The 25186-nt window shown below is 36.5% G+C and overlaps 1 protein-coding gene and 2 pseudogenes across 2 annotated transcripts; 1 reads left to right on the top strand and 2 right to left on the bottom strand.

Annotated features, from left to right (window-relative positions):
* On the bottom strand, positions 1-1236 carry LOC104728575 (uncharacterized). Its single transcript, XM_010447534.2, has one exon. It carries the CDS (start codon positions 1234-1236, stop codon positions 1-3), a length of 1236 nt encoding a protein of 411 aa, XP_010445836.1.
* Positions 1237-8058: 6822 nt separating this feature from the next.
* LOC104723727 (eukaryotic translation initiation factor 2 subunit gamma-like) lies at positions 8059-10689 on the top strand (annotated as a pseudogene). Its single transcript, XR_015570639.1, has 8 exons — positions 8059-8195; positions 8364-8498; positions 8587-8648; positions 8735-8847; positions 8920-9022; positions 9110-9337; positions 9408-9625; positions 9853-10689. The product of XR_015570639.1 is annotated as a eukaryotic translation initiation factor 2 subunit gamma-like (transcript).
* Positions 10690-15032: 4343 nt separating this feature from the next.
* Positions 15033-19792, bottom strand: LOC147934063 (uncharacterized; annotated as a pseudogene).
* Between the last annotated feature and the right edge of the window lie 5394 nt (positions 19793-25186).

Raw genomic sequence — 25186 nt, 5'->3', positions numbered from 1 at the left:
CTATGTAGACGTCTTATAGTACTCGTCTACTAGTGTTGTTGGTGGAATACCTTGGTAGTTGGCAGCCAACATTGTGTTTCCATAAGGGATCTTTACTCGATCGTAATGTTTGCAGGTGCATTTTTTCAAATCCAGAAGGACATGGTGCTTCACGTTGAACAGCCCCACAATTTCATAACTCCAACTTGAAACAGTTGCAACCTTGCTTCCGTTAACTAGTGACATGTTCTTTGTCATCTGTTTATCAACCTCCGGAGTTACCAACCCGTTGTGTATGGCAGACTTTTTCCTCCTTGCACTGAACCAGCGTGTTAACATAGCCCTAATAAACTTAAGCAACTCCACTATTGGTAACGCCCAACCCTTCCATAATGCTTTGTTCAACGTTTCAGCTATGTTGCTAGTCATCAGATTGTAACGGTCTCCCTGAAAATATGCGCGTGACCAATGAACAGCTCCGATTTTGTCAAGCCATTTAGCACATTCGAGGTTTTTTCCTCTAATTTGTCCATACATCGTCTGGAAAGAGCCAACTGTGAAGGCATATGCAGCATTAGTGACCAGTTTTGCAAGACTTTTGTTGTGAAATTTGGCATTGACATTCCTCGCCAAGTGGAAAATACAAGCTGCATGATAAGCAAGGGGAAAAACCCTCTTTTTAGCAACGTAAATGGACTGACACCTGTCAGAAATGATGGTCAGGGTATTGCTGTCTGCGATTATCCGTTCAAGCTTTTCAAAGAACCAAGTCCACGCATCATCATTCTCGCTATCTACAACAGCAAACGCTAGAGGGAATAATTGAAAGTTACCATCTTGGCCACTTGCTGTCAACAGCACTCCTTTGTACTTACCAGTTAGATGCGTCCCGTCCATAACAAGAACACGTCTCAGCTTACTGAAGCCTTGGTTTGATGTCCCAAACGCCAAAAACGTGTACAAGAACCTTTTACTACCATCTTCCTCAATTTCTGTTTTGATATTTGTTATAGTACTGAGATTTGCGAGCTTCAAAAGATGCAAATATTCAGCCAGTTGATCATATGAATCTTCATCAGAGCCAAACAAATCCTCTGTAGCTTTTTCCCTAGCCCTACGACACTTATTGTATGATGCATTTACCTTTAGGTCCTCGAGGACCAATTGCTGCAGGTCCATTGGTACTGGGGCTTTAGATGGATCGCTAAATTGTGCTTTAAAGAAAGCAGCAATAACTCGAGATGTCGCCTTCTTCATGTAATTTCACCTTGTTTCAACTGAGCATGTGTGTTCCAAACATGCTTTACGTATCTCATAGTATCCATTACGCAGTTCTTTAGCCATAATCCTCCAGTCGCATCGCGCACAAGAACAATTAAGAACAAAGTAGTCTCGCTTCGTCCGGGTTTGTTTAAAATGGAACTGATTCTTAATTGCATATATGGCTAAACCTATCTGGCAATCTTCTTTGTTGGTGAATACCTTGCCCTTGTATATGCCTTTATCATCGTCATCAATGTAAAGATCAGGAATCTCATCCCTCTCATATTCTATGTCATCAAACAGAGGAGGAATATCAAACTCCTCATGGTCAACATCCTCTAACCTCCTTTTCGGTTTAGCTGGAATCCCTTCCTGTCCACCATTATGTGTCCACGAGGTCAGGGTACTTTGGACAGGTTGACTGACTGCTGGGTCACCACTCAGACCGAAAACCCCACCAGAATCCATAACAAATTTCTCATCTTTTGGTAATGATGTGCCACCGTTGACAACAACCCTATGGTCAAAGCAGTCATTCGTGGTACACATAATTTCTACAGGATTTGCAAGACCAAAATGATCTCCCACAAAGTTTCCCCAAATTTCTCGATCATAACCTAAAGGAATAAGAATCTCCTGAGTTGGTCTTTCTTTTTTTTCTGCGTCTTCTTCTTCTTCAGAACTATGACCCTAGTCTTCAACATTACCCTCTTGGCAAACAACATTACAACCTCTTTCCCAATAATTTGACTCTATTTCATCAACAGCAACCAATAGCGATGAATCAACCTGGGTGGTAGGTAATATGGGGATTGTTGATTTGGAACCAACCGTTCCTTCCATTTCAACATCAACATCAATTAAAGTGTTACTGGTAACAAAACTACACTTCCCACACTTCCCACTCTCACCGAAACTTCCGGCAGACACACGCTTCCCACTCTTACCATTAGTAACTCCAATCTTAAATTTTTCCTCCATTTCAGAAAGACCAGCGACGACGACATCATTCAGTTGGCTTCCAATAGCGGCATCAAGTAATGGTGCCAACTCATCATTGCTTGTTCCAAAACTACATCCAGGCGAATTAGCGGAGAGAGGAATGCCACGACCAGAAACATCAGAATCTTTATCCCCTGTATTTAACTCATGTGTGTTTGTACTTCTCTTTCTAGACTCTTGGAAGTTGACAAACTTATTTAAATGACGGTTCTCACGAAACAATTGCTTGAAGTAGTCTAAGCCAACATCGGTAGTAACCAGTACATGAGTAGTTCTCTCACCCGTGGTGAAAAGCATGCTGTTAGGAGGAGAAAAACTGAAACAAGCCTTCTTCTTCAGAACGCCGAATTTGAGTATTACAGCATCCTCAAGTTCAGCTAACGTAACAGTCTCGGAGAGGGGAACGACCCTCGAAATGAGAAACTTATCCACCTCAAACCTCCAAACGCCATCCACAGAAGAAGCCCACTCACCGCATAGGAAAATACAATGTCCAACCTGCAACCAAGAACAGTTGTTGGTATATCAATCACATAATTGCAATCCACAGAAAAGACCCTAAACCAATAAGAATGACATCCACGGAAACAACCAAAAAACGTAAAAGACAATTATTACCAGGACCGCCATGTTCGGCTCACCAAAACCATATTCCTTCCTGTCTCCCTTATCCACACAAAAGAAACCTTTATATATGGCTGCCAACATCAACTTGAAGGAACTAGACACGTGTAAGTCATACAGCCACAAGATCCATTATTTTTAGTTACAAATGAAAGGAGGAGATTCTTTTGCTCTAACAATTGTAGTTAGAAAGTTGAGGAATTATAATTTGGTTAGAAGGAGTTGAGGGGTAAAATTGTATAAAAATAAAGTGAACAGTGTAAAAGCAAGGCAAAAAGTGCCTTGTGGACAAGAAGTTTGTTAGAATGCAATAAAATGTGTGAAAATTGTGTTAGAATGCAATATTTTCTAATTTTTATTTTTGTAAAATCTAAGGGGGTGTATTGAAACCATGATTTTGGAGAATTTTGTGGGATTTAGAAAATTTAGAATTTTGATAGATTTTAGGGAAATTGATATGATTTATGGTGAAATTCTTTCAAATCTCACCTAAAACCATGAGATTTGGATTTTCTGTATTTTTAACTAAACAAATCCTCTCAAATCCTCCATAATCCCTAAAAATTATTAAAATCCAAATCCACAAACTGTTTTGAATAACAGTGGATTTTAAGGTAGATTTTTAAATCATCAGTTCAATAACAGTGGATTTCAGGAGACTTTTTAAACCCATGATTGAATAACATAGGATTTGTAAATTTTACACAAATCACTTGAAATGTCAAGTTGAATACACCCCCTAAAAAATTTATATGATCCACAAGTAGAAAATCTATTCTGAGACTCCATCATATACTTGTTGTGTAACCATGCAAGAGAAATTTATTAAAGCAAATATTTTTTATGTTTAAAATCATATATTCGTTCCAAAACTTTCCCTTAGACTTAAATATCCAAAAGTTAACCAATTGCAAAATAATTGTTTGGTTTTGTGTAAGATTTAGGCTTCTACTGATAACCATTAGATGAACAAAAAGAAAATGAATAAAAAGAACAATGAGGAACGAAATAAACAATTTTTGAGGAATGAAAGGAAAAGATGCAGAGAAGGAACAAACTAATGAATGGTAACCAAATAATAACAATATTTTTAAAAATATATTAAATATTAAATTAATTAATTAATAAAAATACTAATACTACTTTTAATGTATATAAAATAAATTTTACATTTGATTTTAAAATAAAATTTGTGAATTAAATATTAGATACATCATATTAAATACTAATAGTTAATATTAACCTACAATAAAATTTAATTTAAAATATTCTTTAGTTTTTATTTACGATATACACATCTTTTAAATTTATTTTACTATTCATACAATTTCGAAATAAAGCTTTCAAATTAATTTAACATGAAATTTTGTACCAAATATATTTTTCTGCCAATATACTGTGAAAAATATGAATATTATTGTATTATAAATTAAAATATTATTAATAAACATAATTTTTTATTTATTTTAAAATATAAAACAAATTTTAATATTTTTTTTTTCCATTTGTTCCTCGTCAATTTTGGGGAGGAACATTTTTGGTTTAGTGTTCCTCATTTTATGAAGAATGTAGAGGAATGATGAGGAAATAATATTCTTTGTAAATTGTAAAAATTTTAAGGAATGAAGAGAAATATCATATTCCTCCTCATTCTTTTCCTAAATTTTGGTCCTTAAAATAATTGTTCCGAATTTGGTAGAACTGATAAATAATGATTTTTGTTACCTTCCTTGTGATCGATTATATGATAGTTAGGCCAGTGAAGGCTAACACTGGAGTTAGCTTTGAAGAGAGCGTTTGAGTTGTCATGGAAACTGGAAAATAAATCTTATTATATAGAGAGATGCTTTTGAACTATGCATGGATTTGTTCATGTCCTCTTTATCCAAAATTATCTGTTTTATGAACAATGATTGGGTCAACCGAAAGCTAGAAAATAATATTTACATGATATCGAATTATGGATCTGCGGATTTCATAAATTTTTCTTATACGTTAACAGATTCTCCACAATGACTATTGACTAGCAAGGAAAGTTTTTTCAGTTTTGGGTGAGTGCAAAACATAATTAAAAAAGCGAGGAGAAAAAAGTCTCTAGTGAATGAGACATAGCCTCAGAAACGTATGATTTAAACTCACCAAGTCTTTTGAATGTGTCGCTTTCACGCTTGACTTGCTCCTTCAACATTACCACTTGCTTTTTTTTTGTCCCTAGACCGTTAAGGGACAAGTCCATAGTTGGAGTGTTTGACACTGTATTGGTGGAGTAAGGCAGTGCAGTTGATAAGCCTTTTCTTGTGTTTTTGAGCTTCCAGTTTCTTTCTTCTCCGGATGATGAAACAGAGCATACATCCTATGAAAAGCCTGGTAATGAAGAATCCACTAGCAAATCCAATGCCTATAGACAAACAAAATGACAAGACCTCCGTAAGATTATGCTATTACTTAGGTATGTTCTACTAACATTAGTCTCCCTTGAAATATAGGAGGAGACATGTACCAATTTTCGCTTTTTTGGAGAGACCTGCATGAGCGAAGAAAACGTCAGTTCAATAGTCAAGACAGAAATTTAGAATCGTACATATAAAAGAAAGCTTGATGAGGAAAGGAAAGGATCTGGTTCGTAAGGAAGAAGATTAGCAAAATCAGATACATACACAAATTGAAATTCATATTAACTTGAGAAACAAAGCAAGAGGGGATCACAAAGAGCATCCATATCAGAGACACAATTAAATCTTTTATGAAAGAAAACTGAAAATACAGAAAAAAATGTAATTAGAGGCTAATTTGGTATAAAAAAATATATATAATCGTTGAGAGAGGTCGGAGTAATTTACCAAAATATCTAGATGGGATCATTGGAGTGCATTTGTGTTCTGATGACGAGTTTGTCTTGCAGCAAACTGGAGTTGCTACACGGTAGGCGCAGATTCCACCTGTGGATTTACATTCTTGACACCGTCTTTCATCAATCCTCAGCTTCACCTCAAATCCTTCTTTAAGAACACTTTCCAATTTGGTTACATTCAAATCTTTCTCCTCTGGAGTATAACTCATGGGAACAGTGGTGTTGAAACTCGCATCACAATGCTTGCGATCGAAATCATTCTGATACATCGAGCCAACACCGTTATGTAGTCGACATTTGAAGTTTGCAGGATAATTAATATCAGGGTTGCAGACTTGCAGAGGTAGTAAGCAGAGAGGGTCTTGTAGTCTCTGATATGGATGCTCTTTGATGACAGTCTCAACATCATGATAATGCTACCTTTGATGATATCTTTAACCGTAGCTTTGTTAATTTTTGATTTCCAGGAGCTTCATTGTTTAGTTTTTAAAAATGCTACCTTTGGTGATATTTTGTCTTAGAGTTACTAGATTTTAAAAATTTTATGCAATAATTTTTTATTTTTATAAAATCTAAAATGTTTAAACAAACTAATAATGTTTTACTTGAATTATTTTTATTTTGAAAATAATATTTTTTCAAAATTAAGAATCCAATTAAAATTTTACCATTGGAAAGGATAATTTTAATTAATCTTCTAATTTTAAAAGTTCTTAGTTTTTAAAAGTACCCAATCTCCCAATAGAAATGCTCTAAGAAAGCTTTGTAATACTCAAATATCACATAAAAGCTCATGAAAAGACCATGACTGTTTTTGTTTTTGTGTTATTCACGGTACATGCCATTATTGTTATATATATATATATATATAAATGTCAATTGTTTTACATGCAAAATATGAAAGCTTTCTCTCTCTTCTCTCTCTCAAATCTTTCAGGTAGAGAAAGCAACTGTATATTATTCCGACGACTTTTGTTGTCTGTTTTTTGTCTCCGGCTAAGTCCGGTTTTATTTCTCGCTCAGATGCGATTTCTTCTTAGCTCTTATGGCTAAGTTTTGTGTTTTCTTTTCTTTTTGCAGAGCTAGATTGATTTCTTTCAAGTTAAAGAGATCAAAGCCGAGTGGGTGATTCAGAAGTTTTGGATCATTAGATTGCTTGAATCCAAGGAAAAGGAGAGTAAATCCTCATACCCTTCCTAGTGGCCGTAATTGGCTGTGTATGATGGTTTCTTCTAATTTTTGGGATTCGTGATGGGAGGAATTTTGTGGAGGGTGAAGAGCAGTTTAGGAGAGCAAAGTTTTGCGACTAATCTGACATCTAGCCATATCCCGTTTTTTGGTGCTTCACAGATCTGAAAATTTATGGGGCTTTTGTTTTTAACACCTGGAGTAAGATGCAAAAGGAAAGTGGTGAGATTCGGAGCAAAAAGCTGAAGATCGATGGATCCCTGTAGCGAAAAAGATGAATTTTCGGCTGGAAAATTTTGGGTCTGATCGGAGACTCTGTTCCGGTGGAAGGCGGCGCGACTCAATCATTGTTCCACCCCAACTTCATAATTAACACGTGTCCAATACGTGTCAATTTCTAAACCTAATTGTGTGTTGCTGTTTTTTTGTCTTAGATTATTAGGTTTATAATGGGCTTTAGATTATTAAGTTTATAATGGGCTTTACTTTGTTGGGCTCCGTTTTCACTTGTAACTCTCGGCCCATCTTGGGCTTAATTTAATGAAAGTTTGCCGATAAAAAAAAATATATATATATATATATAAATGTTTTCTTTTTGTTGCTTTTGTGTTATTTACGATTCATGCCATTAGTGTTTAAGGGGGAGGTATTGGTTTAGGATTTAGGGAGAGGTATTGGTTTAGGATTTAGAAAGAATTTTAATGACTTTATGTTCTTGCTGATTGTTAGAATCATAGAAAATTGAAAATTAAAAATGAAGGATTCTAAGAGATTGTTTAGGAAGTTTTTTAAAATCTTGATGATTTGTTTTTTCTAATCTTGTAAAATCTTTCTATTTGATGAAAGAGTTTTCATGACTTTTGTTATGAAGGAAATGATAAAAAATCCTAAACCAATAACATAAAATTAGAATTCATTAATAATCCAAGATTCTTTTGTTTTACTTGAATAACATAAAATTTTTAATGATTTTATAAAACTCTTAATCCAATAACACTAGATTTATCAAGATTTTAGATAACTTTTTACAAATCCACAACCAATAACACTAAATTTTTTAAGAGTTTTTAAAAGTTTTGATTGAATAATAATATATTTTAAGTAACTTTTAAAGTCATTAAAGTTTTTTCTAAATCCTAAACGAATACCACCCCTAAGTATATATAAAACCCTAAAGATAAAAGTTGTTTCTCTCTTTGGTTTCCGGCGACTGCTCGACGAGGGATTGATTGTCTTGGCGAAAGATTTTAATCCTCTCAAATTTCTCCAATCGGCTTCAAGCCATCAGGTTTGTCGATCTCAAAGTAAATCAGATTTTTTTTTGTTTTTTTTTTTATTTTTGATATTTAGGCAATGGATTTTCGTTACTATGGTTGTATAGAACCCTAAGGTACCTTAGAATCGACTTTAGCTTACCGGTGGAGACGGTTCGATTGATTGATTCTGGTTTTAGCAGGATAAAGGCGGTTCCTTTTTGTCATAATGTGGCGGAGCAAGGGTTTAGCTGAACAAGATTTAAGCAAGCTTGATGTAAATGAGCTGCATCCTCTGTCTCCCGAGGTCATATCCCGCCAGGCAACGATAAACATTGGTAATTTCTGCTTTAATTACCTTTTCTGCTTTATTTAAGTTTCAGTTTAGGCTCTGGCTAAATTATAACTGTGATCGATATATTTCAGGAACCATCGGACATGTTGCACACGGAAAGTCTACGGTTGTGAAAGCTATATCTGGTGTGCAGGTAGTGGACTATTGACTTTTTGTTTCTAATGAAGTTATTTTCTGTCACTCGAGGGTCTTCTAACTTGGTATGAATTGTTTCTGCAGACTGTCCGTTTTAAGAATGAATTGGAGCGTAACATTACCATTAAACTTGGATATGCAAATGCCAAGATTTTCAAATGCGAGGATAACAAGTGCCCTAGACCAATGTGCTACAAGTGAGTTTTGTTCTGGATTGCTTCTTTTGGTGTATGAGGGTTAGCTAGCAACTTATCTGTTGAAATTTCTAGGTCTTATGGGAGCGGGAAAGAAGACAACCCAAATTGCGATGTCCCTGGATTTGAGAACTGCAAGATGAAGCTACTGAGGCATGTCTCATTTGTGGATTGCCCGGTATGATGAGTTTTACACTTCTCACAAAATATAAACTTTTACTTGTCCTATAACCCATTGAGGAGGTGTTTTATGTTTTCTCAACAGGGACATGATATCCTCATGGCCACAATGCTCAATGGGGCAGCCATCATGGATGGTGCTCTACTCTTAATTGCTGCGAATGAGGCCTGTCCTCAACCACAGACAGCTGAACATCTTGCTTCTGTCGACATGATGCACCTTAAGCATATAATAATCCTTCAGAACAAGATTGATCTCATTCAAGAAAAATCCGCCATCGAACAGCACACTGCAATTCAGAGATTTATAAAGGTTTGAATATTCCCATCAATCAGTTAGCATATTTTCTTCATCATTTGATTAAGCTATAAACCTGTTGCAGGACACAAATGCCGAGGATGCCCCTATTGTTCCTGTCTCAGCACAACTCAAATACACATTGATGCTGTGTGCGAGTACATCGTCAAGAAGATTCCAATCCCTAAAAGGGATTTTGTGTCACCGCCAAAGATGATAGTCATTCGTTCTTTTGATGTCAATAAACCTGGCTATGAGGTTGATGATATCAAAGGTGGAGTGGCAGGTGGAAGTATCTTCCGGGTATTGATTTGATTCTCTCTACCTTGGACTGTGTTCAAATAAATTATCTTGTGCCTTCTTTCTGGAAGTTGTGTAGTTTTTTCATTTCTGCAGTCCTCCATTTAATTGGTAAAACATTAGGAAATCAAAGTAAATGACTTTTATCATGGCTTGGGTAGCTTCTGCTTCTGCAGTCATCCCTTTGTTTGTATTGCAGGGTCCAATTTGATCTTTTGCTTTCTTTGCAGGGTGTTTTGAAAGTCAACCAATTGATTGAGATCCGACCTGGTATGGTTGACAAAGATTTGCTTGGAAACCCCAAATGCGCTCCCATTTACACCCGTATCACGTCATTGTACGCAGAACAGAACGAGCTTCAGTTTGCTGTGCCGGGAGGTCTGATCGGAGTTGGGACAACAATGGACCCTATGCTAACCCGTGCTGATAGGTTGGTTGGTCAAGTGCTTGGAGAAATGGGTTCTCTCCCTGAGGTCTATGTTGAGCTTGAGGTGAGTACCGAGCTTCTGATCCGTCTTATTGGGGTGAGGACAAAGGAAAAAGAGAAGCAAATGAAGGTGGCAAAGCTAAGCAAGGGAGAGATACTGATGGTGAACATCGGGTCGATGTCGACGGGAGCTAAGGTTCTAGGAGTGAAGAATAAGATGATGAAAGTGCAACTGACGGTGCCTGTCTGCACCACCGTAGGTGAGAAGGTGGCTCTAAGCCGCCGTGTCGACAGACATTGGCGTCTGATTGGTCGTGGTCAGATTGAGGCTGGAACGACCATTCCCGTCCCTCCTCCTCCTAGTCTCTGATCAGTTGCTCAGAGATGCATAATAATAATTATTATTAGGAAAGGTCTAATAATTATTATGTGATAACTGAGTCTCTGTTTATTTGCATCATAATATCAATAACTCGCATCCAGGTTTGCTAGATATCAATAACTAGATTTCCAGTCGTTTGTGCTACTACTTTGATTGAACTCCTGATAAATTGCATCATATTTTATGTTTATAAGATCGTACTGTTGGTAAAAGTGTGTCGTTCTGTAATATTATTGTTATCCAATTGTGTTTCTATTATATGCTCTGTTTCTTTGTCTCGCGCTTTATTTTAATTGGGTTTATGTTCTTTATATTTTAAAATTAGCGATCGCACTTAGGCAAAAAAAAAAAAAAAACAAAAAACAAATTAATAGTCTCACTTAAAGCAAAATATAGTAAAACCTCTATAAATTAATAAGGTCGGGACCATGAAATTTTATTAATTTATAGCAGTTTTATTTTATCGATAAATTAATAATATATAAATTTATAAAAAAAAATTTTCATATTTACAATTTAAAAATTTCCTATTACAAAATAAGATACTTTTGTTATCATTCACATTGCTACTACTATCCTTCGTGATAATGATAAAGTTGAAGAAAATATTGTGGTACTTTTAGAACCAGTTACTAAAAAAGTAATTATCGCATCTAGGACTCCAAAAATTTTGGATGCAATTTCAAAATATAACAATGAAAAAAATTAGAGATGAGCTCTAATAAGAATGCAAATTCAAGAATATGCAAACAACAATAGAGTCATATTTCATTAGATTTTCTTAGATAAGAAAACAACAATAGAGGTATATATCACTAGATTTTCTTAAATATATATATATATATATATATATATTAGTTTATTTGATTATTAATTTATGATATTGATGGGACATTATTTTTACATAGGATTTCCAAAAAAAATATTATCTTATTATTTTATCGAAATATATCATTTTTTACACCAGCCCAACTCGGGACCGAAAGAATTTATTAATTTATAGCGATTATTAATTTAAAGAGTATTAATTTATAGAGGTTCTACTGTAAATTATTTGTAGGACCATCTCTAATATATTTTTCTATTTTTATCTCTAAAATAGAGAAACTCTATAATACAATTACTAGACATTGCTATATTTTTTTCTATTTATAGAAAAAATAAAAAAATATAACAATTTCTATTTTGCAAGATCAGAATAAATTTGCCTCTAAAATAGAGATTGTTATAATTTTCTGCTCTATATATAGAAGCATATATAGAGATGAATTGGAGATGCTTTTAAAGTATCTTTTATAATATACCTAAGTTTTGTTCAAATGGATTTCTCTAGTTTTTCTTCCAAAAAAGAATATTCTAAATAGATACTATTTTTATTTTACAATTAACACATTTTCTTATATAAAAATTGCAAACTGACTCATTTACTTTAATTTTTATAACACTTTCATAAAATTATTATTTTCATTTAAATTAAGCATTTATTATTATAAAGAGCATCATAACATGCAAATATTTCAAAATATACTATATTTTTTACCATCAGCATTAGTGTATTTTCCCACAAACGATCAATTTATTATTTATGAAATTTATATAAATTATCTTTTGCAAATGGTAGTCTCAATATTCGAGAATATATATTTATACTAAAACTTTTAAAAACATTTATATTATTAGTTCTTAAAAATACTTATTTTATTTATTTTCGTCATAAAAAAAACTTAAGATTAAAAGGACTATTTTGAAAATGAAATAGTTTAACTCTATTTACAGAGGAAGAAATAGAGTTCTTCTATATATAGAGAAAAAAATAGCAATTTCTATTATAGAGATAGAAATATAGATGAGTTGGATATGTTTTAACAAGTTGAACAACTACACTCACTTACACTGACTGTAGGACACATGATTGAAGCGGGTAGCGGGAGATTTATGTAAGGAATTTTGGTTCTCTCTTATTGTCGAAAGACTGTACTTCTGATCCAATTCTTGAAAGACACTTTATTCCCTTTGAAGATGTCAATTGTGATGGGTTCAAGGGAGTGCCAAGATGTCAATTGTGATGGGTTCAAGGGAGTGCCAAGAAGAGATTTATGCAGTCCAAGCATTTGACATTGTGGAGAAACAGAAATGAATGTTTGATATGTAAGCATTTGAAAATTAGCTGATGCAGATCCCATTACAAACACAGTGTGTGTGACAAGTTCTAATCTTAAAAGACCCTGCTTCATAATGGATGTTGACAGTCTACGAATCATTTAAATTATATGGTTTAGTTGTTTTATCTTCATAACCCTACGGATCTTCTGACGGTGCTTTGATTCTCCAGTCCGGTGATCCATAGTTTCCAGCTAAATATATGTTGTAATCGTCTTCTATTTTTAGGATTCAACAGCTGATTCCGATATTTAAACGAGAGAACGGTGAGAAACATATATACTCTCTTACAAAAAACATTTTAAATAGGAATGTGTAAATCAGAACACTTTTTATTTTTATTTTTATTTTATATTTTAATTTAATGTTAAATTATATTCAAAAAATATAAACATTTTTACATTGTTAAAGCAAAACATTTCCTTGACAAGCTTCTTTCTCAGACTAGCAAGTGATCCTAGCTCAAAGTTCAAACATCTGCTGTATGTGCCGTGTAGTTTAATTTTGAACATTAGCAACTAAAGCTTATTGGCCTAGACGACTAGAGTTTAATTAATAAATATTAAATAGTAGAGGGAGACAATATGATAAGCACACAACCTTGAATTTCTCTTTATTGATATTGAGATACCCGAATTACAAGGGCAGACAGAAATCTAGCTTAATCTCTTGATCCAAAGCTAGCCAAAGAGACTCGTAGGTCTCTAACAAACTTCTACACTCGTAGATCAGTTTTCTTGTTGTTTGAATTTTTGCTTAAACTAAAATCTTAGAGTGGGGCTCAAAGCCATGCAGAGGCGGGAAAGACTGCTCCAAATTTTTTAAGGGGATTATAAAAACCCTCCTTAATATGTTCCTCACTGCTTTAATCAATGGCCACACCAAGAAGACAAGACAGACGCTGCAATTTCTATCAAGGAGAAGAGCCTTAACGGTTTATTTCTTGTCTGTCGAACCTTCTTGTGCATCACTCTACAGTAGTCCACCAGGATCGTTACATCATAGAGTTAGATCTTCTTTATTATGTTATCAATACGACTCCAAGCTTGGATGGAAGAGATCATGCGATCGTGCTAAAAGCCTCCTTTTCTAGCGGGCTCTTTGCTTGAATTTTCCACTTGCCCGTAATAGAAATCATCAATTTTTCATTTGGTGGAGAGAGGTTGTTTTTCAAGACTGAGTGGAAAAGGTGATGCGAGGCAGTGTTCTTCGTTGTCACGATAGCATCACGTAACACCTTGATTATGCTCCAAACTATCATCACTATGACTTAGATCGTAAAAGAATTGTTGCCTTCACAACAACTTGAATCTGCTTTGGTTTGCCATGGTAGTGACATAAAACATACTTTTGGTTCGACATTGTACCATCCTAGATCGATAGTCTTCATCGCAATGATTTAAATTAGTTCTTAAGCATCATCAAGCAAAACATCAACAAGCTTATCCTCACTAACAAACACCATCGAATATACGCACTTTGAAGCTTTTCAAAAGCATAAAAAATTATGATGAAAAAAATCTAGCTTAAGAAAATTGAACTGTTTTCCTCTAAATGAGCCCTCAATTCGTGATATTAAGAAGATTTGCATTGTGAGCAACACCAACACAGCCAAATCGATGACCACCGACGAATGGCTGAACGTTCTTAAGCATGGAAGAACCAGCGGTGGAGTACCTAACATAACCAATGGCGATGTCTCTTGGAAACTGGTCGAGCTTGGACTCGCTGAAAACCTCAAAGACCAAACCAAGACCTGTGATGGTCTGAACAAGCTTATTTTTGCTAGCAGAATCTAGGGAGAAGAAGAGGAGATAAGTGTTTGTGATTGCTCAAAGGAAAAAAGATTAGCCGATTAGGGATTTAAGATTAAGATTCATGTCTACTATATATAGTTGTAACATCCGCAAACCAAATATTCGGTTTTGGGGTGGGTGTCGATCGACACCAATAAGAGTGTCGAGGATGACATTATAGATCATTGGCTTGTCGATCACGACAATGCGCGTGTACCTTGTCGTCCCTCCAACAAAGATAGGGAGGTCGATCATGCCGCTAATCATGATGAAGTCACCATCAAATCCAGTCAAAGAATAGCAATCCAGCTTGATATCACGCTCGCTAATCTCCATTTGTGTCAGTACATTCCTCAAAATGACGTTCCCCGAGCTTCCAGTGTTGACGTGTATCCTTTTGACTTGGCTTTCGCTGATTAAGAGTTCAATGACCAGCAAGTCGTTGTACGATAGATCGAGTTACTCGAAATCGATTTTTCCAAAATATATCGTCGTATCCGGGGAAGTGGTCTTTGCTGGAAAAGACCTTGTCATCTCGGCCTTCTTCGTATAATCTTTGATTGAAAGAACTGAATCGTTGCATGCCGTCAAGCCTCTCATAATCATGTTAATTCGTCGTATTAGTGATGGTGCAGGCTGCTCTGGTTAGGGATCAGTGCTAGTTTGTTTTGCTAGTTCATCCTCGTGTGCTTCTTCCTGCTCGTCGTCCATTTGATCGTCGAGCTGCCCCTCATCTTTTATGAACTTTCGAGCGACATTCTTGGCTCGTCGATTCTGATTTCCCATTCTTGACCCGGTTGGCTTGCTTCTGTTTGAGTCAATAGTTATTCCACCTTTGTTGTACTTGGCCATTAAGAGCGCTTGTTGATAATGACACTCTTCAGTTGCGTGTGTGTTAGTTTTATGATATTCGCAATACTTGGCCGAGCTACCCTCGGTGCCCTCGTTCCTGACATAGTTATTCCAAGACTAAGCCCCACCATTAACCGCGAAGGTTCGGCGTGTACGATCTTGGTTGCGATTGAAGTGTTTATGTGGCTTGACTATTTGTTTTTGGTCTCGAGGCTAAGGGCTCCTTCGGTACCGCGCTCTTTGCTGCTGCGTTCTTTTTTGCGAGGACTACTTTCTCTTCTTCAACTTTAATATGCTTTAAGGTTCTACACAACGCATCCGCCAGTGTCTCGATATTTGAGAAGGACAGTTCCTCCTTAAATCAAAATTTGTACCATAACGCATTTAAAGTGCAATAAATCACCGCTGCGTCTGGTATAGGGACATTCATGACAATGTCCTTGTAATGTCTAATGAACAAACAAAGTTTATTTCGATGGAATCTAAGTGTTGAGTTTGCTATTAAGAAATCCAAATTCCGTCCAATGGAGCATTTCTATTCACTATCTCAAGGAGAAGCATTTGAGCCGTTGGAAAGGGTGGAGCTTCTAATGTTGTAATACAAAAGGCTCGCAGAATGCTATTGTAACGACAAAGAACACTGCCTCTCATAACCTTTTCTATTCAATCTCAAAAAACAACCTCTCTCCCCCAAATGAAAAATGAATGATTTCTATGATTGCTCGAGTATTTACCCGATACACTTAACCGCAAGGCAGTATATGCGGGGTCGAATCCACAAGGACCAATGGTACACTAAAGATTTGCGAGACTTGTAAATAGCTAAAGCGAACGAAAGTTTGTTTGTTTGGTTTCAGAAATTGTAAATAAAAATGCAATAAATAAAATGATTTAACTTATGGGATTAAAACATTGGGCTATAGGGTATTTCAGAGATCAATGACCAATGGGGAAATGAAACAAGGAATTCAATAGTTAAGAACCGTTCTAGAACATGAACACAAGATTTGACTAACCCTCTTTCAAGGTATTAATCACTAAAGTTGACTACTCAATTACTAAACTTTCATTTGTAATCTCCTCATCAAATTTGCATTATCAAACAAGTTCACAATATCCCCTAACATCAACTTTCGCAGGTTAGAGAAATATTGCTCAATTCATATTGGTTCAGGCATTCTATCGAACACTTGTGATGCATAGAAAGACTTAGAATCTAGAACAAGGCGATCAGTCCTATTCTAGCATTAAGAGCATATGAATCAAAGAATCAAAAAGAAAATAGAATTCCCAAGCAACAATTAAACCATTAATTCATTTGATCCCCTACTTAGAACCCTAAAACCCAACTAGGTGACTACTCACACATATTGAAAGCAACAACACAAAGAGAGGAAGAAAACATAACTAAATTGATTAAATAAAATGAGGAAAGAGTTTAGAAATCTTCTCCAAATTGTCAAAGAGGATGAATCTCTAATCTCCATAAATAGCTTACAAAAGTCTCAAGGTGCAGAAAAACTCAGAAAAATAGAATATATCCTAGCATGTGTTGCTAATTAGGTTTTGGGGGTATTTATACCCTTACTAAAATAAAAGATAAAAATAAAAAATGAGAATAGAAAAATTTAGAAAAAGGAAATATGTGTCTGGATTGTAGTCAAAACAGACTTCACCAGACTTGTCCATACTTCAATAGACTTGTGCATAAATTTCACCAAACTTCACCAGATTTGTCTGCAGACTTCACCAGACTTGTCTGCAGACTTCAGCAGACTTGTCTGCAAACTTTACCAAACTCCTCCAGACTTGTCTATAGACTTCACCAGACTTCTTTGGACTTGTCCAAACTTCATGATTCAGTTCAACTTGAAGATGTCCAAAAGTCACTTCCTACTTCTTTATTCCAGTTAAGCTCGAATCCAATCAAAAGACTCCAAATCTAGCACATTGTCTCCACACCTAATCACAACTCAAGAAAAGACCAAAAAGACACAAAAGACAGATAAAGATGCGACAAATGACTCAAAACGAATATTAAATGAAGGACAAAAGACATCAAAAACACAATACATCATTCTAGTACCAGGAAAATCCAACCAAAGAGCCTGCATGATCTCTTCCATCCAATCTTGGAGTTGTAATGATATCATAATAAATAAAATGTAACTCTATGATGTAATGATCCTGATGGACTGCTGTAGAATGATGAAGAAGAAGGTTCGATGGACAAGAAATAACCCGTTAAGGATCTTGTCCTTGATGGAAATTGCCGCGTCTGTCTTGTCATCTTGGTGTGTCCATTGAACAAAGTGTGAGTGCAACCTTTATGGACATCATGGTTGTACGAGTTTGCTGGAACAAGGCGCATGCTGTTCCTAGTTAAAGGAGTATCCAACAAGGATTAAGTGATGACGTGGAATTGGCGTGAACTGAAGTGACGACGAAGAGGAGATCCCAGAGTACATATACCCCCATGCTTGATTGACATAATTGATTAAAAAAACTACAATCTTCCCCTGTTATAGTCATGGGTCTTCATGGATCTTCTAGGTTAGATGTCATGATCTTGGATACCTCCAAATATTGAAGAGAATATCCTCCTCTCAACCAGAATGTGCTTTGTGATCTCCTATTCGTCATCACTTTAGTTCGCACCAATTCCACGTCATCACTTAACCCTTGTTGGATACTCCTTTAACTAGGAACATCATGCACCTTGTTCCAGTAATCTCGTACAACCATGATGCCCATAAAGATTGCACTCAATATCTCCCCCTTTTTTTTTAATTCAATTTGTCATTTCAAGCATATCTGCAGACAAAATCTCTTGGACACTCACAATCAGACATCATATCATGCCAATAATAACAAGATCCAAAATACGTAAGATGTTAACACTAGCTTCATTTCGAAAACAAACTGTGTCCAAAATTAAACATTACACACGCAAGGTCTCAAAATAAGAATGGGACAGAGCTGAAAACACAAAGTAGAAAACAACTGATCACTCCCCCTAAACTCTAGACTCCCCCTCAAGAACTAGTTTTCTATCATTCAGACACATCATCTTCAAAACCCTCTTCATAATTCTCAAACTCAAAGTTCCTACGAGAAAAGGAGGTGTTAGACCCCATCTTCATCAATACGCTCAGTTTCAGCATCAATGTCATCAGTTTCCGGTTCATAAATTTGAGCCTCACTATCAGCATTCACTCTATGAGTCTGATCATTTAAAGAGTGAGGGAAAGAACTATAATCTCCTCCTTCTTGATTGACACAATTGATTAAAAAAACCACAAAAACACCACATTTACTCGAAACAAACACCATAAGATATATGACTAACCTTCAATGCGTGTTGCCATATCCAAAAGTAGAGAGGAAATGTGTTTCAGGTCCGCAACCAAGGAGTGTCCAAAGACATAGTCACCAAATCGGCGTTTAACACCGCCTTGACCCCTGCGAAATTTAGGATTGAATTTTTTCGGGCGAGGTGATGGCTTTTCATATCGCTGAAGATCAATCTCCCTTTGAAACCGAAGAACGCTATAGATCAAGTTTGGAAAAGGTAGGATATTCTGAATTTGACAAGGGAACCGATCTGCAAGCTCCACTTGATCGTACACTAACTTGCCAAAGTTTAAAGGAATCTTGTTATCTAGTAGATACAAAAGCTTGGCACGATCAATGGTCACATTGGAGTTGTTAGTCGAGGGAATTCAATTCAGACAACAAATCAGGTACAACCCAGTGAGCGTCTTACACATCACAGACGTCCGCAGATCCTTCCAAGTCACAACTTTCTCTCCAGAAAGACCAAAGCATGTTTGGTGAGAGTGACTCTGTCAGTTTCAGAATTGGATTGCCACTTAATAGCTAGAGTTCGAAAAACTTTGTTGACATCTGAGGAAAAAACTCATACATCTTCCGCCGCGCATAGAGAATAGACTTTCTCGTCACATTGTTGAAGATTTGAAAATTGGAATAAAATTCCAAAACCACCTCTTTGACATACGGCTCAATATCAACAACAATGTCAATCAGGTCATTTTCCTCTATTACACGCATAACATCAGCAGTTTCACGAGGACTACAGGGAACATGCCTTTGATCATGGACCTCTCTGCACTGGAAATCTTTGTATCGAGCAATTCCTTAAGAGGTGAGGAAGCAAATATTCATCGGCTCATACGACGGCTGCCAAATTGACGGATCCGCTGATCCTTCTTTGATTAATGATACCAAGGAATACTGCTCTGATCCGATGCATCATATAGAGGCTTACCTCTCGAATTCAAGTAATTCCACAGAAAATCAGGATAAGAATCATTGATTGGGAGTTGAGAAGACTCGGGAGCAGCAGAAGCTGCAGCAGCAATAACAGCAGGTGGCGACGGAGAATTGACCGGCGACGGAGAAGAAATAGATGTTGTCGGTGATGGAGATCGTCGATGAATCAATGGTGGCACCTTATCAATTGAACTATCAGAATCTCGCAACATTATTCGATCTGTAATTGAGCATTTCAAAGATGCACATGTTCACAACATTGTTAGGGTTTTAGAGAAATTGGGAACGTCACACAAAATTCGACAAAGAAAAAAAAACAAGACCCCGCAAACCACTTATGCATACAAAATCATAAACCAGCAAATTATTTAAACCACCTTTGTGACAACCCGTCCCGCGGATCCCACTAGCCCACTGCTAGCTGCCCCAATGGACCGTCCGTGGACCCTGCTAGCCCACCGCTAGCCGTCCCAACGGACCCCAAGTTTGCCCTGCAGATAAATTGGTGGCAACTTGTCCTGTGGAAAAGTTGTTAAAGGGTGGGGACCAAGGTTCGAGGAACGCCTGGCGCACCAATAACCTACTGGTGGATTTGGATATCCACAGTGATGGGTTAGGATCGATGCCCTGCAGAGCCAGCTTGGGGTCTGTTGGGACGGCTAGCGGTGGGCTAGCAGGGTCCACGGACGGTCTATTGGGGCGGCTAGCGGTGGGCTAGTGAGGTCTGTGGGACGGGTTGTTACAAACCTTAAACAATGTAAACTCAAAACCATAATTTAGTGCAAAGCGGTATTAACTCAGAAATAACCAAGTCTCGCATTCAAATATCTGTTAATCGAGACAAAGCATCAATCATGTGAAAAACAAATAAAGAGCCAAAATAGCAACTTTAGTGAGCTTAATTGAACAATCCAGAGCTTATTAGAACCACAAAATTGCACCAATCCCCATCAGTACATTCAAAACCAACCGTATCTCCCATAGCAAAGGTGTATGACAAGCGAGGAAGGATTGTACAGTCCGCAAAACACTTTACACAAAAACCATTTTAGTAACCATTGATACAACAACATAAGTGTTGTTCCATCTAGAGTACTCTACACACCACATACTTCAGAGTGCAGGAGAGTCCTCAAATGAGAAAGTGTGACAGATTGTGAAGCAAAGTGCAGGCTAGATTTTTGTTTTATAAATATGCTTCTTACTTCTCCTTTCTGCAATGGGAGGAGGTAAGAGTTTCCTTGCAGTCAATATAAATGTATTGATGATGTTCTTCCTTTTTGATGTTCTTCCATTTTGTTGTTTTTTTTTGTTATGTTGACTCCTCCCATGGATTGAACAAGATTTCTCCTTTGTTCTTTCGAGTTAGTGACAAGATTTCTCCTTTGTCCCTCGAGTTTTAGACAAGCACATGCTTCATCTTATGCCGTAAAGCGCTTCTTGCTGTTCCTTTATGCACTCTACTACATCCTACGCATTCTCCACACGTTGCCTGTCACACATGTCACCCACTCAGCAATTCTAAACCATGGAGAGTAGCTATTTCTCTTGATGGATGGTTCAACAGTCCAGAAACCTTCTCGGTTGATTTAAGAAGAAAAAAACAAAACACTATACAGCCTCCCCATGTCTCAGCATATACACTCAAAAGGAATATGGTTAGAGTTCACATACACCCATAGACTTTTGCATGTGCACATGTTACGGTCCAAGGGCTTGGTGATAATATAGCAAGTTGAAGTTCTATAGATATATACTCAGTAATAACTTGTTATTATTCAACTAGTTCTCAAACAAAATGATGCCTAATATCAATGTGCTTAGTTCTAGAATGCTGAACAGGATTCTTAGATAGATCTATTGTACTTTTATTATCACATAGAATCAAGAGAGGTGTAGGGATATACATACCATAATCTGATGCCATTTGTCGCATCCATACCAGCTGGGTGCAGGAACTTCCAAGAGCAATATACAACTTCCAATGAGACACAATTCTGCTTCTTGCTATGCCATGAGATAAGGTTGTTTCCAAGGAAGAAACTTCCATTTGTTGTGCTTTTTCGATCATCTAGAGCACCTCCTTAGTCAGCATCATAGTAACCGACGAGACTTTGATTTGTTTCCTCTGTGTAGTGGAGACCATAGTTTATAGTACCTTTCACATATCTTATAATTCGCTTCACTGCAACTAAGTGAGACAGCTTTGGATTAGCTTGATAACGTGCACATAGTCCAACACTGAAACATAGGTCTGGACGAGTAACAGTTAGATAAAGTAAGCTTCTAATCATACATCGATATTGTGTAGCATCAACCATATGATCTGATTCATCCTTAGATAATGACTTTGATGTGCTCAGGGGTGTTCTAGCAGCCTTGCTGGAACACATTCCAAACCGTTTTATCAGATTAAAAGCATAAGTACTCTGGGCTTTGTTCCAAACCGTGTATCCTTGTGCAACTAGTCGAGCTTTGTTCCTTGTGATATTTCCCTCTTCATCGCTCTTGTTTTTGAAAATCCATTTTGTTATTATATTGACATCCGGAGGACGAGGTACAAGTTTCCAAACTTCTTGACAAAAAAGTCTTCTAACTCTTCCTGCATAGAATGAGTCCAAAAATGATCCTCTATAGCTTCTTTAACATTCTTGGTTCGAACATGGACACAAAACAAGAGAATATAACCAGATCGAAGCAAGCAAACGAGGCGATCATTTTATAGTCCTTTTTAACCCTCTAGTTTTTCTATCACCATCAATGTCTCCAATCACATCTTTTGCCGAGTGATTCTTGTGTACTTGAAATGGACGAGTCTCATCCTTTGATTCGTCATTTGTGTCAACATCATCTTGTTGTTTGTGAGTATCATCAGCAGTCTGTTCTTTAATTCTCGGATTCTCACTCAAAACTTGACTGACAGTTTTTGGCAGAACATGAACAACTGGAATGCTTCCATCATCAAAGACAACATTCATCGATTCTTCAATTCTCAGCCTCTTTTTATTCCAAACCCGATAAGTAGTATCGTTCGGAGAGTAGCCTAAGAAAAAACTTTCTTCACTTCGAGAATCAAACTTTCCAAGTTGGTCCTTGTCATTTAGAATGTAGCAAACACATCCAAAGAATACAAAATAGCTGAGGTTTGGCTTCTTCCCTTTCCATATCTCATAAGTATTTTTGTCAGAATCTATTCTCATATACATTCTGTTGATCACGTAGCAAGCAGTGTTGATTGCTTCTGTCCAAAAAGTTTCAGGAACTCTATTTCCATCTATCGATGGTTGACAACCCGTGTTGTCTATCGATTGTGGAAAGACCGGTGAATCCAACTTGGTCGATGGTTGACAACCCGCAATGTCTACCAATTGTAGACGGAATGGTGAATCCAACCTTGCAATAGGGAGTAGTTGAGACACTGTTAGTAATGGACCAAACATATATGATCCATCCAACGAAGGAAAGACATAATGCTAATGGACATAAACCTTGAATGTTAGAGCTGGTTGTCAATGACATGAGGCACACCATTCTCAGTGCCTGCTTCTTCATCAGACCTGTGCAGAACTATAAACAAGTTCTTCAGACCCGAGTGATATGAACTACTCAACCGAAGAACCTGATAATTGTGGGCAATAGCCTATTATGATGTATTTGGTCCACCGTTTCCACACATATAGGGTTTTGAAGTTATTTTGGTTAACCTACAAAAGAAAACAGTAGAACAAAAACTGAGGTCGTTAGTAGTGGTGGACAAGGACCTGGTATTTTGGATCTAGTCCATCGGATGAGACGACCTGCATGATGGACAACATCCATTGTTAGAACTGGACTAAAATTGGAAACGTTAGTAAGATATGGTGGACCATATATAAATGAGGGAAAATTGATGGTGGACGAGTACCTATGATGTTGGATCTGGTCTTCTGCCTTAGATTACATGCAGGGTGGACAACATTTATGTTAGAAAACAACCGAAATTGACCTAAAAGATATGGTCTACCTAATATAACAAAGGCAAATAACATTAGTGGACAAAACATAGGATGCAGGCTCTTGTCTACCATATCGGTTTTTCTGCAATGTGTAACAAAGTGTTTTGTTTAAATGGACAGAAAATGCCAAACAAAGGAGACGTGTTAGACAACTGATTTATTCATGAACGATGGCGGCAGCCAAATTTCCATCGCTAAGAACGGTCGCATCTAACTCTACACTGAAATGAATTAAAGCAAGGGTAAAGGATAAGTAAACGACATCATAAGGCCAAAAAAGAGCAAAGCAGTTCACTATCATATCAAGTGTCAGGTTTTTGAACACTGGAACTAGTCTCCGGGGCGTCGCCTGTAACGGCAGATGGAGGCGGAGCATGAGGATTCGTCAATATAATTGTCTGGATGAAGAAATCCATCACTCACAGTCGCTCAATCGCACGGTTTGATCACTCGGAAGCACTCAATCAAACGTTCTGCTCAATCGCAGCGACGACGACATTTTGAAGATGAAAAGTCGATGCAGTTGGGGAAGTCGAAATTATGGGAAGAGAGAGTCGTTCGACCATTGGTTTATCCGGATGAAGTTTTTCATTTACTCGATGTAGCAATTAACTGCTCTTCCAACTTTATGTCACCTCCCTCAAAACGCAAAATCAAATAAAAATGTTAAAATGCTTTAATTTTGACTAAGATGGAAGAAGGGCATAATGATCTTCTTACAACACTTGTGTGGCAGGCGGGAAAAGATGTTCTAGTAAGTGGCATTGCTGAAAAAGTTTGCCTCTGTTCATGGTAGATCCGTCTAACTTCTCTTTTATAAAACTATGGATATATTTTTAAAAACCAGTAGAAGTACCCTCATAACTTTTGTTATCTATTGGTATAATCATGAAAGTCACATAAATAGACAGTAAATCATAGCCCTATGAATTTTACCTCAACCAAGGGAATTGAATCAAGTTTTTTGGTTTTTGGTTCGAGTTCATATAGTTTTAATGAACTGGTCGGTTATCGTTTTAAGATTTTGAGATCTTTTTTTGTCCATGGTGGTTGTAGGTTTCTCTGCTATATTAGGGTTTTGTAGATTGACGATGAAGTTTTAACTTTGCGTTTCAAAAAAAAGAGATGAGTTTGTTTTATTAAAATATTAGGGATGGACCCGCACATCGGAGTTATGTTTAAAAAATATATATTTGAATGAAGTTTTAAAAAATTTGTAACAAATTTAACTTAAACTTTAATCGGATCCGCACGTACGTATAAGATGATATTTGTAAAACAAACTTAAAATAAATTTGAAGGCATGATTGGTTTAAACGCAACAGTTGCGCGAGTTTCTGAAAGCGGGCATTTGCAGTTTGAAGCGTGATTCAGCGGTTTCAAAATGGATGTGTTTCTTAGAAACCTAAGACCAGTTGATCAGCGAGTACAACAATAGATGCTGAACAAATTATTATCAAAACAAATGCAATTTGTAATTATAAAGCTTTATAAACACCAAAAACTATATTTATGAAAAAATAGAAAAATCGAACATGAATAATAATGATCTGATAATTATTAAATTAGAAATAATTTTTATAGTGAAATAAAAATAATTATTCATCTTAGAAAATTAAATTTAGAGAATGATTAGTTTCTAAGAATTATAGTGAAATA

The sequence above is a fragment of the Camelina sativa genome, chromosome 11, assembly GCF_030686135.1.
Source record: "Camelina sativa cultivar CO46 ecotype springtype chromosome 11, ASM3068613v1".
NCBI classification, from domain to species: Eukaryota; Viridiplantae; Streptophyta; class Magnoliopsida; order Brassicales; family Brassicaceae; genus Camelina; species Camelina sativa.
The sequence above is the reverse complement of the archived record's forward strand: the minus strand, read 5'-3'. Positions and strand labels throughout refer to the sequence as shown.